The 12,823-nt window shown below is 44.8% G+C and overlaps 1 protein-coding gene across 2 annotated transcripts in view; it reads right to left on the minus strand.

Annotated features, from left to right (window-relative positions):
* Nucleotides 1-642: 642 nt before the first annotated feature.
* The window catches only part of CNR2 (cannabinoid receptor 2), a 25,129-nt gene continuing 12,948 nt past the window's right edge, over nucleotides 643-12,823 (minus strand). The window contains exons 2-3 of one of the 2 annotated variants that reach the window (XM_059376631.1): nucleotides 11,321-11,408; nucleotides 643-4,347 (exon numbers count right to left, since the gene is read on the minus strand). In XM_059376631.1, the coding sequence (XP_059232614.1) occupies nucleotides 3,220-4,302 (1,083 nt within the window). In that variant the 5' untranslated portion in view covers nucleotides 4,303-4,347; nucleotides 11,321-11,408 and the 3' untranslated portion in view covers nucleotides 643-3,219. The remainder of the gene's footprint in view (nucleotides 4,348-11,320; nucleotides 11,409-12,823) is intronic. The other variant, XM_059376632.1, reaches the window with a different exon arrangement.

The raw sequence follows: 12,823 nt of genomic DNA on the forward strand, positions 1-12,823 counted from the left end.
TACTGATTTATTCTAGGAACTTAAGCATTTTCTTTGCTAAAGGGAGAAAAGACCCCGCCAACGAATAAAGAAAGGTATGTCCAAACTTTAAGGAGTCACAAGTTTACCTTAAAAACTCATGCCATGTCTTTGCCTTACAAAAAGATAGGTATCTGGATTAAAATGAAATTTGATGTTCCAAAGTGCTTTTCAGGAGCAGTTTTGTTCCACAGATGTTGACCAGCACTCTTAAGACTCTGTGCTTTTGGGCACCTGGGTGGCTTGTTTGGTTAAGTGTCTGCACTGGGCTCAGGTCATGATCCCTGGGTCCTGGGATGGAGTCCTGGGATCCAGTCCTGTAAGGGGCTCCATGCTTAGTGGGGAGTCTGCTTCTCCCTCTGCCTCTCCCCACTCCCCTGCCCACTTGTGCACAGGCTCTCTCTCTCTCTCTCTTGCTCTCAAAGAAAAAAAAATCTTAAAAAAAAGACTATGCTGTTATGAAGAATAGCCAAATTATGGAAAGAGCCCAAGTGTCCCATTGACTGATGAATGGTTAAAGATGTGGGGAGGTGGAAATAAGTATATATATAAATATAAATTTATAAATTTATATTTATATATTTATTTATATTTATATTATATATGTGTGCATATATATGTATATACATATATATTATGATTAGGGAACAAACAAGAAGAACATATGGGAAGAGGAAAAAAAGTGGGATGGAAGCAAACCATAAAAGATTCTTAACAAGAGAACAAACAGGGTTGACGGAGGGAAGGGGTTGGGTGAAGGGCTAAATGGGTGATAGATAAGTATTAAGGAGGGCACTCGTCACGTTGAACACTAGAATTAACTAGAATTTAAATAAAAATTTAGGGGAAAAAAGGGCTCTATGCTGGATTGTCCATAGAACTGGGGACCAAGACTCGAACATGGAGGTCATCTCATGGGGGAAGACTAGCCAGTGACTGCCACTTAATACAGTCCATGATATGGACTGTAATCGAGGGGTTTACTTTGTTCTTGGGGGACTGTATTGAGTTGAATAATGTCCCCCCAGATTTCAGGTACACTCGGAACCAGTGAATGTTTCCTTATTTGGAAATAGTCCTTGTAGATGTAATTTGTTCAATTAGGATGAGGTCATACAGGATTAGAATGTGTCTTAATCCAAAGATTGACATCCTTGAAAGAAGACATCAAGAGATAAGGTGAAGAGAGGAGGGTCATATGAAGGCAGAGATTGAAGTTATGTTGCTACAAGCCAAAGAACTTCAGGAGCTGCCAAAGGTTGGAAGAAGCAAGGAAAGATACTCCCTTAAACCTTTGCAGGGAACATAGCCTTGGTGATGCCTTGATTTTGGACTTCTAGCTTCCAGAAGCTTCCATGAAAGAGTAAGTTTCTGTTGTTTAAAGCCACTTGGTGGAAAAAAATTTTTTTTAAGATTTTTATTTTTAAGTACTCCCTCCACCCAACGTGGGGCTCGAACTCACAACCATGAGATAAAAAATAACACATTCCACCAACTGAGGCAGCCAGGAACCCCCAAGAAATTGATACAGGACATAAAATGAAGTATATTGAGAAATAACATTAAGATTGCAGCAATCTGATGTTATGGAAATCGAGTATTATTCCTAATCAAGCAGAAATTGACTAAACTAGGCCAAGAGGTTAGTGGTAAAGGGCGGCAGGCTTTGGAAACTCCAGCTTTGGGTATGTATCAGCAGTGTGATCTCAGGCGAGTGATTTTTTTTTTTTAAAGATTTTATTTATTTATTTGACAGAGAGAGATCACAAGTAGGCAGAGAACTAGGCAGAGAGAGAAGGGGAAGCAGGCTCCCCGCTGAGCAGAGAGCCCGATGTGGGGCTCGATCCCAGGACACTGAGATCATGACCTGAGCCGAAGGCAGCGGCCTAATCCACTGAGCCACCCAGGCGCCCCAGGCAAGTGATTTTTGCCTCTTAAATGTTTCCTTATCAAAAAAATATGAAGGTACCAAGACCCTCTTGTTCAGGTTATTCTGAAGACTAAGTAAAATACTTCATTTGAAAGCACTTATCCCAGTGTGTGGCACATAGTAAAGATTCAATAAAGACCAGCTGGCATTTATGACCAGAGCACATAGTAGGTCTACCGTACCTAAAGTTGCCTCAATTAATCCCTATCACATGACCTTGATGATTTCCTTCATTGTACCACCAGTAATTATCTTCTTTAGTGGCTGTCTTCCCACCAAAATGTAGAATGTAAACCCCATTAGACAGGGGGAGAACCTATCTAATTTATGGTGCACAACCAGGACTTAGCACAAAGGCTGGCATGTATTTGTGAGATGGGTGCATGAGTGAATGGACAGTGGGCACCTTGTCTTGCAAACAGACAATGGAACTGAACTGAGGGGCAACTGGGAACGATTTGGGGTTTTATAAAATCTTAGTGAATGCCTTCCTTTTTCTTGGAGTTAGACTGAGCCATTGCCTGCTTCCAGTGGAAGGACTTCAGAGGGGCCACAAAATTCTCTGAAAATTCTGTGTCAGCCAGTCCCAGCCTCCCTTGTATTTCCCAGGGACCTAGGAGGTCACAGTGGCTGTGAGTGGAGATTATCAGGGAGTCAAGTGGGGTCATTGCCCTAATAACAAGATTCCTTGAACTAGAGGCTTGTCAATTACCTATGAAAGAGGTAGGATCAACACCCTTGGTCCTCATTGTATCAAATTTTTTGGTCCTCAGTAGGAAAGGGTGACCAGAGAGTGGGGTCTTTTATAGCCTTAGAACCAAGGAAGTCCCAACAATCAAGCAAGAACAGGGTTGGCCAGCCATCCCATTTGACATCTTGAGATCCTGGGAAAATAATCCATTCATCTTCTCCGATGTCCTCTGAGTCCCTCATTGCTGAGCCTGAAGGCTCCATCTGGCTCCCGCGCTCTCTGGAGGATGCAAGCTCTACGCCCTCTTGTTAGGGGAGGTTCTCCTAACCTGAACGTGCACTGAGCCTCCTCAAGCCTTTTGCCCACTTTGCCACTCCTCACAGGGCTTAGGTATTCAACAGTCTGCATGCAAACAGGTATGGCCAGGTTACCTGCCAGGGTCAATGCCATCAGTCATCAGCGAAAAGGGGTAAGTGTGCAAGCCTCTGGGGCCTGGATCAAGTAAGACAATAGAGTCAAGGCTGCTCCTCCAGGGAGTGAAATGACTCTGATTCAGCTTGTTTAAAACTGTGAAAACTCATCAGCATTCAGAGCAGTTTAGTCCTCTAGAATCAGACCACGGGGTGATTTTCACATCAGCCTCTGTCTCAGTGACTGAGGACCTTGGGACTTCTTTGTTTCCTTCAAGTCCGAGTCTCCTCAGATGTTTCCTCCAGTGGGCCAGCCAGTGGTGGGCAGAAGAGCGGATCTCCCCACTCCGCAGGGCATAGATGATGGGGTTGATCATGGAGTTGACAAGGCAGAGCAAGGAGAAGAAGGCAAAGACCTTCTTGACCTGGTCGCTTAGGGTGGTGGTCAGACTGTAGACCATGAGGGCCAGTACTGGGAGCCAGCATATGAAAAGCACGGCCAGCACCACCCCCAGGGTCTTGGCCAACCTCACATCAAGCCTCATTCGCACCATTCCTGGCATCTGCCTGTCCTGGTGTTCAGCCAAGCTGGCTACATGCTGATGGGCTTTCCAGAGGACATGCCCATATGTGTAGATGATGCCAGAGAAGAGGAAAGCAATGAACAGGAGCCAGCCCAGCAGATAGTCATTGGGGATCAGGGGGAATAGCTCAGAGCAGGGACTGGGGCAGCAAGTCCATCCCATAAGGGGCAGGTAGGAGACCAATGCTGAGAGGACCCACATGATGCCCAAGGTTGCCAGTGCCCTCCCACGGGTGAGTAGGATTTTGTATGTAGGTGGATGGCACAGACAGAGGTAGCGGTCAATGGCAGTCAGTAGTAGACTGCCCACAGAGGCTGTGAAGTTCATAGTCACGCTGCCAATCTTCAGTAGGAAGACAGCCTTGGAATCCATGTCATGGAAGACATGGAACTCCACAAAGTTGCAAGCAAAGATCACACTGGCAAGGAAGTCAGCCACCGCCAAGCTGCTGATGAACAGGTATGAGGGCTTCCTGCGGAGCCGGTGGGAGGACAGGATCAGGCAGAGCACAGCCAGGTTCTCCAGGGCACTTAGCAGGGCAAGAGAGGTGCACAGCACGGCAACAGCTATCCTTTGGGAACTGTTCAGGACCATGTACTCTTTCATGGGGTCTAAATCCAAGCCATCCTTACAGCCATTGGCTGCCTCCATCACCCAGCGTCTCTCCATGAGGTGGGTCCCTTGGCTCCTGCTGGGCTTGTCAAGAAGCCTTTGCTGTAGTACAATGAGAAGAAGAAAGGAGTCTTTTTCAATCAGGCAATAATGACTTCACACAGTCAATATAGCTCTAGACCAACCCTTTACCTGTGTTGAGGAATCACATCTTGAAATAGCAATTTACATTTTGTTCCTTTATATTTTGCCCTCTTTCCATTCTACTGGGTCACTAGATCTGTACCGGTTGCCTTAGGAAAGGAATGTGGGAATTCAAGATGCAGAAGTGGCCTGTGAGGTTTTTAGTCTTTTGTTTCCAAAAAGACCAATCCTGAGACTTCCCTTTAAAAGAGAAATCTTCAAGGGCCAATAACTAAGAGATCAAAACCAAGAAAAAAAGGAATCCAGAATACTAAGATGGAGGGGATTTTTCCATTGGTTTTCTGTTCTGTTTTTGTTTATTTGTTTGTTTGTTTGTTTGTTTGTCTGTTTTGGTAAGTACGATGCTGAGGTTTTAACAACAAAGACAAAACTTTGTCATCACATCAGCAGCGTTGCCAGATAAAATATAAGAATCCAGATAAACCTGAATGTCAGATAATTAATCTTTTTTTTATAAGTATGTTTTAAATATTGAGAAACACCAAACCAGAGCACCCAAATATTACATGGGACATCATTAGATACTATTAGAAAGCAAACTTGAAATTTCTCCAGAGGAATATACCTTCTAGCCAGGGTACATGAGTTTCCCACATGAAGGGACCCATGGGATTTGAACTCCCAATGTAAAATAACAAAATATGTAAGGACATGTGAATAAGAGTTCTCAGGAATGTCAGTAGAATGAGACTTTCAAGGACTTCAGTCATTCTTGGGAATACGATTAATATAATTAAACCGTAAGGAATCAAAACCATGAGTACATAATGGAAGACTGCCTAGGCAGATTGAAAAAGAATCAGGTAGAATATCTGGAATTCTGGAAGTGAAAAACAAAGTCTTTGAAATAAGAACCCTTAAAGGTAGGTGAAAGAACAGAACAGATTAGTTGGAAAGCATTGATCCCGAAGGTAGATCTGGACATTTCTGAAAATGCAGCACAAAGAGACAAAGAGATGGGGCAGATGAAAGAGAGGCTAAGGACTGAATGAAAAGTCCTAGAATATATCTAACTGGAGTTTCAGAAGGGAAGAATAGAAGTGGGGGTGGGCATTGCAGAGGTCATAGAAGGGGCTGTGGAGAGTGGAGAATTGTCCAGAATTCTCCTTATCCTCCTCAGATGCAGAAATCACAGTGCACTACAAGCAGAATTTATTAATTTATTTACTTATATGTTTATATATTTATGACTTTCATTTATTTATTTGAGAGACAGCGAGAGAGAAAGCATGAGAGAGTACAAGCAGGGAGAGGGAGAAGCAGGCTGCGTATGCAGCAGGGAGCCTGATGTTGGGCTCCATCCCAGGACCAGGGACCACGACCTGAGCTGAAGGCAGCCCCTTAACTGGCTGAGCCACCCAGGTGCTCCTATTATTTATTTTCTTAAAAAGTTTTTATTTACTTGAGAGAGAGAGAGAACATAAGCTGGGGAGAAGGGCAGAGAGAGAGAGAGGAAGAAGCAGGCTCTCTGCTAAGCAGGGAGCTTGTCCCACGGTTTGATCCCATGACAAGATGGGATCAAGATTTTACTCAGATCATGACCTGAGTAAAAGGCAGATGCTAACTAACTGAGCCACCTAGGCGCCCCTACAAGCAGGATTTTAAAAACAAATTAATTCCATATTCACATATATCATCATAAAACTTCAGAACACGAAAGACAAAGAGAAAAAATTAAAAGCAATCAGAAAGGACACAATAGTAGCAAGTGAATTATAATGAAACTTAAATGCAGATTTTCCAATAACAACAAAAGCCAGAAGAAAGGAGGGGGGGCGCTAAACTCTAACTCAAACTAAAGAAATAAAGTCAAGTTGTCCATGAACAGACGCTTCCTGAAGAAACATCTAAAAGGTATGCCATCAGCAGAAGGAAATTCTTCACAGAGGGAAGAACAGAGACGCAAGAAGGAATTGTGAACAGATATGTTTCTAAATGTATGAGCAAATGAAAACAAATGTCTGTATAAAGCAGTAAGAATAGGGGCACCTGGGTGGCTCAGTGGGTTAAAGCCTCTGCCTTCAGCTCAGGTCATGATTTCAGGGTCCTGGGATGGAACCCTGCATGGGACCAACTCTGCTCAGCAAGGAGCCTGCTTCCCCCCGCCCCCGCCCTGCCTACTTGTGATCTCTGTCAAATAAATAAATAAAATTTTAAGAAAAGCAATAATAATAATGCTAATGATTGATTTGGAGGTCATAAAAACAAAATGGAAGTAAAATTGTGAATCACAGTAATATAAGCCAAGAAAAAGATGGAGTTGAAGCTTTATTTAGACTATTTAGGCTTTTAAAAATCAAGCATTGAATTCCTGAGTATAAAATCAGCCAGCCACTCCTCACAACCCCGGTACAGCAGCTCTTTCTGCCAATGGGTCCTGTCCCTGTGCTTTAATAAACCACCATTTTCCACCAAAAAGAAAAAAAAAAAAAATCAAGCATCATCTCTTACCTGCTGGTTGACTTTGATAGTTTACTAACTGGGCTCCATGCTTTTAACCAGACCCATCTTTAATCTAATTTCGACACAGCAGCAGGAGCGATCCCTTTAAAATACTTCAGATCATGCAACTTCTCTGTTCGAAACCTTGCACAGGGACCATTCCATTCAGTGCAAAAGCCAAACAAGGTGCTTACAGTGGCCTAGAAGGCTTTAAGTGTTCTGGCCCCATTACCTCTCTGATCTCCCTCATGTCATGCTTTGCTTGGTCAACCAGCTTTAGGCACACTGGCTGCCTGATGGGTCCAACCCCCTGTCACAGGGCCTTTGCACTGGCTGTTCCCTCTGCCTGAGCCCTCTTTCTCTAGATATATGCTTGACTCAGGCTCTCACTTTTTTCAAGTCTTGGCTCAAGTTTTACCTTTTCAATGACAGCTTTCCTACCACTCTAATACAGTAACTCACCTCATCCTTCTGCTCTTCTGGTCTCCCTAACTCTGCTCTGTCCCCACCCCCCCATATCACTTACCATCTTTTTTTTTTTTTAATTTAAATTTTAATTTTCTTAAAGATTTTATTTATTCATTCGATAGAGATTACAAGTAGACAGAGAGGCAGGCAGAGAGAGAGGAGGAAGCAGGCTCCCCGAGGAGCAGAGAACCCAATGCGGGGCTCAATCCCAGGACCCTGGGATCATGACCTGAGCTGAAGGCAGAGGCTTTAACCCACTGAGCCACCCAGGCGCCCCCACTTACCATCTTCTAACATATACCCTACATCACTTACCTATTTATTTTGTTTTATTGTTCATTGTCTGTTTGTTCCACTAGAATTTAAATTCTGTGAGGTCAAGGAACTATTTTGTCCACTGATACAAGGTCTTTGAGTAGTATCTAATACATAATAGGTACTCAATAAATACTTGTAGGCTTGAGATGAAATGAGATTGAATAGCAACTGATTCTAGCATTCTTTTCTCAGAAGCTGATCAATTAAGCAGACAACATACTAATTAATAGAATGTATAAGATTTGAATATGCAATTAACAACCTGGATTAAATAGTCCTATATGGAACTCAACACCCAATAACTGGAGAATACACATTGATTTCAAGTAAAGGTGGACATTTATCAAAACTGACTGAGTCTTGGGTGAAAAGTAGATTTCAACAAATTTAAAATAATCTGTAACATATAAATCATGTACTCTAACCACAGTGCAATTTGTTAAAAAATCAAGAACTTAGGGGCACCTGGGTGGCTCAGTGGGTTAAACTCTGCCTTCGGCTCAAGTCATGGTCTCAGGGTCCTGGGATGGAGCCCTGCATTAGGCTCGCTGCTCAGCAGGGAGTCTGCTTCTCCCTCTCCCTCTGCCTGCCTCTCTGCCTACTTGTGATCTCTCTCTCTCTCTCTGTCAAAAAACAAAATCTTTTTTTTTAAAAATCAAGAACTTAAACATATAACTAACAAACTTCATAAGTACGAAGCATTAAAAATAGACTCCTGAGTAATTCTTGAGTCAAAGAATCTGAAAGGGAATTAGGAAATACTTAGAATTGTAACATTAAAACCTGTGGGCTCTATCTGCGCAGCACCAAAAAGGAAATGTATAGCCCTTTGTGCTCATATTAGAGAAGAAAAAAGACAAATGTCCTAAACATCACAAAATTAGAAAAAGAACAACTGTAAATACAAAGAAGGCAGAAGACAGAAATCATAAGACCAGAAATTAATGACATAGGAAAGCAAAGGAGACTAGAAAAAACTGGAAAGACTGAAGCCAGTTTTTTGAAAAGATAATAAAACAGGCAAACCTCACATTAGATTTCTGAAGAAAAAAAGAGAACCCAGACAGAAGAATAAAGACATGAACAAGAAATGGTCGATGATCCTTTGAAAAGATATCTACCCTCAGTAGCAACCACAGAAATGCAAGTTCCCCTCATACCAGACTGGTAAAAAATTCAACCTTTCTATGACAGAGTGTTGAAGAAGGCGCGGACCAACGAGGACTTCCAGCGCCTCCAGGGGAGGGGGGCAAGTTGGCACAACCACTTTGGAGAGCAACTCTGCGAAATCTGGTCTGGTCCATGTGACCGGGCGCTTGGATGCATCAGCTCCTGGGAATGTGCTCCTGAGGGACCCTGACACGTGTGACCGATGACACAGGACTGTAAGAGTATACATTTCCTTCTCTTGTTCCTTATTTATTTATTTAATAATGTGGCAACTAGGAAATTGTAAACGACAGGTATTTCCTTCATGTCTTTAGGGGAATAGCGCTAGCCCAAGCCAAGGTGGTGTACTGCTCCTGGAGAGCCAGGGCAGGGCACCCTGCTCAGCAGCCATTGCCGGAAGCCCCTCCTGGCTCCCCTACTCCCCAAGATCCTCTGCCATTTCCCAGATTGTTCTACTTTCTTGCACCTTTGCCCACACCTTCCCACTAAGGTTCCTTTCTCTTTCTTTACCCTACTTCAGAACTCATCTTTCAACCCGTAAAGATTTCCCTGATGCCCTGTCACACAGGAAGCTCGCAGCCCTACTCTGCTTTAGTTTGTAACCAGTTCCGCACTAGGCTTTTCTCCAACCAGATTAATAACGGAACTAACCAACGTTTGTATGGAATTTAAATTCTACAGAATAATTTCCACAGCCACAATCTAATATAATCCGTATAACTTTATAATATAAAACGTATGGGTATTGGAGTGCCTGGCTGGTTCAGTCAGTATAGCCTGTGGCTCGATCTCAGGGTTGGAAGTTCGAGCCCCACAGGGGACATGGAGCTCAAAAATAAAGGGTGCCTGCGTGGTTTAGTCGGTTAAGCAGCAGATTCTTGACTTCAGCTCAGGTCATGATCTTAGGGTCCTAGGATCTAGCTCCAGGTCGGGCTTCTTACTCAGCACAGTCTGCTTGAGATTCTCTTGCTCCTTCTCTCTCTGCCTCTCCCCGCCCTGAGTCATGTTCTCTCTCTCCAAATAAATAAAATAAAATAAAAATTATGGGTATTGTTATTTCACAGAGACATTAAACCACTTGGCAGAGGCCCCACAGCTTGTCAAGGTCAGAGACTGGGTCTCCATTATTTCTGGGTCTTCAGTGCATTGTACATGCCTACACACAGTGGGTGCTCAAAAACTCCCTATGGAATGAACCCATTTGGATGGAAAGGGGCTGCCTCAAATGGAGTGGGCCCCAAGTAGGAGTGTAAGGAGAGCAGCACATCCTGTACCTTGAAATTCCAGCCTGGCTGCATTGTTCAAGATACCAAATGCCTCGGGTTTCCCATTTCTCATCTGTAAGATGGGTTTTGTGAGGGTTTAAGTAAGTTAATACGATACCTGTGCTTATTATTATTATTCCGAGCATCTTCAAATGAGGATAATTCATCTACTGTGTGTGGTTGTTAAGAATAACATGCCTGACACATCTGAAGAGCTCAATAAATGGCAGCCCTTATTATAATCCCGTATTTTAAAATTTAAAAAAAAAGGGGCACCTGGGTGGCTCAGTGGGTTAAAGCCTCTGCCTTCAGCTCAGGTCATGATCCCAGGGTCTGGAGATGGAGCCCTCCAGACCTCTGCTCTGCGGGGAGCCTGCTTCCCACCCCCCAACCCCGCCGCCTACTTGTGATCTCTGTCTTTCAAATAAATAAATAAAATCTTAAAAAAAAGATTGTATTGATTTATTTGGCCGAGAGATCGAGAGAGTGAGCATACAAGCAGGGGGAACAGTAGAGGGAGAAGGAGAAGCAGGCTTCCCCCTGAGCAGGGAGCCCAATGTTGGGCTTGATCCCAGGTCCCTGGGATCATGACCCGAACTGAAGGCAAATACTTAACTGACTGAGCCACCCAGGTGCCCCTGTTTTTAAAAATTTTAAGAGAGCAGAACAATTTTTACAATTGATGGAACCCCTGTTCCTAAGTCAGGTAAAATCTGTGTCCATATCACCTTTGCCCTCTCTTCAAGGCAGTCTGAAGAGGAGATCAAAAACCTCTCATCTAATTCAGCTCCATCATTTCAGCATTGAGAAAACAGTCCAGGGGTAGGGATGTAATGTCCTGAGCTCACCCAACCAAAGGGCAGCGGAGCTGGAACTAGATTTCATATCCCAAATCACAAGACGAGACCCTTGGTCTGGAGGCGCAGAGATGACCCTGTGCACAGAAGCTGTGAAGGGGCATTTGCCTGGGACAGAGAGCAGGTGCTCAGTGTTGCCAGAACCACACCAGAGCTGAGACAGGAAACGGTGCCAGCTTCGTTCTCGGCACTGGTCACGAATGAGTGACAGTGCAAGGCTTTCTCAGTTCCCATGTCCCCACCCTGCCACTTTGGGAAGCTTCCTTCCTGCACCGTACTGCCCCAGCCAAACTCCCCCGTCCCCGTATTTCCCTTAGGAAACAGTCCCCCTCTCATCAGAGAATGGCTTACCCCACGCAGAGTCCAGCCTAGAAGAGCGAGGCCGGTGTGGTGGCTGCCGGCATGCTGAGCTTCACCCAGGTCTGGTCTGGCCACTGACCTGTGGTATCGTCCAAATTAGATAAGGGCAGGAAACGCAAGCCTTTGGATGGGGGGGGGGGGGCTAACAAGACAACATCCGACTGCAGCAGGATGCGGAGAGCAACAGGAAACCCAGCTCCCTGCCTGGTTCCCCTGTGGGCAGATAGGAAAACCTTCTGGAATCAGAGTGTCTGACTCCTAGACGGGCCTCCTCCCCAGGGCAAGGACGGGCATCTGAGTGCCCAGCACGGAGGGAGACTCTGCAGGGCCACTAGTTCCACCCGCTGCCATGGCTGGTCATGTGACTCTGGGCAAGTCCCTTCAACTTTCTGAGCCCCTTTTCTCTCATATGAAATGACAAGGACAATACCTGTCCCAGTCTCTTTGGAAAAAGCTGTTGGCGGATGGCTTCTACCGAGGCTTTTTCACTGGGTCCACTGTGATGGGGTCTCCATCCTTTCCAAGCATGTGTAAGACTTTACACCTGTGCATTTGTCAGGGGAAAGCGTTCATGTTTTTTACCCCATGTCCGGGGAGTTCCAAATAGTAAGAAGGACGGAGGCAGACAAAACCATTTCGTGACTGACTCTGTACAAAAGGACAATTGAAAGAGAACCGATCCACCAACCAAGTGCCACCCCGCCTTAGAACAAGCCAAAGCCTCAGAGCTACCTGACAAGCTTTGGTCAGATAGCATGTTGGTGCTCGGCAGCTAAGCCGCAGCCTGCAGCCTGCTTGGGCTGAGTGGGTGGGAAGAGAACCTTCAGGTGAGGGGGTGGTGGTGGGAAGGTGCAGGGAGTTGCCCCTGGGGGGTTTTTCCACCTGAACTGAAAGTACGAAGTGAAAATGAATGCCATGGTAACAACTGCCCCCGCGTTCCTAGCGTTTAAAGCCAGGGACAACCTGTGAGGTGAAAAGAACGTGACTCTCTGACTGTGGTCACTACACCTACAGTGAAAAGCTGAGATTAGAGGCCAAGAGCCAGCATCTTTCTCTCTGACTGGGAGTGGGGGATGGGGTGGGTGGGTGCCGTCCTGGGGTCCAGTTCCTGTTCTGCTACTGAGCGTCTTTGGATAGCTCCTTTCTCCTTTTTGGGTCTTTCTTTTTTCATCTTTCTTTCTTTTTTTCTTTCTTCCTTTCTTCTTCCTTTCTCTCACTCTTTTTTTTTTTTTTATTTTATTTATTTATTTGACAGAGAGAGAGATCACAAGTAGGCAGTAGGCAGAGAGGCAGGCAGAGAGAGAGGAGGAAGCAGGCTCCCCGCTGAGCAGAGAGCCCTGGGATCATGACCTGAGCCGAAGGCAGAGGCTTAAGCCACTGAGCCACCCAGGCGCCCCTCTTTCATTCTTTTTAAAAAAAGATTTTATTTATTTATTTGGCACAGAGAGAGATCACAAGCAAGGGGAGATCACAGCTGTAGGAAGGGACTCATGG

The sequence above is a fragment of the Mustela nigripes genome, chromosome 14 (assembly GCF_022355385.1).
Source record: "Mustela nigripes isolate SB6536 chromosome 14, MUSNIG.SB6536, whole genome shotgun sequence".
Classification (NCBI taxonomy): domain Eukaryota; kingdom Metazoa; phylum Chordata; class Mammalia; order Carnivora; family Mustelidae; genus Mustela; species Mustela nigripes.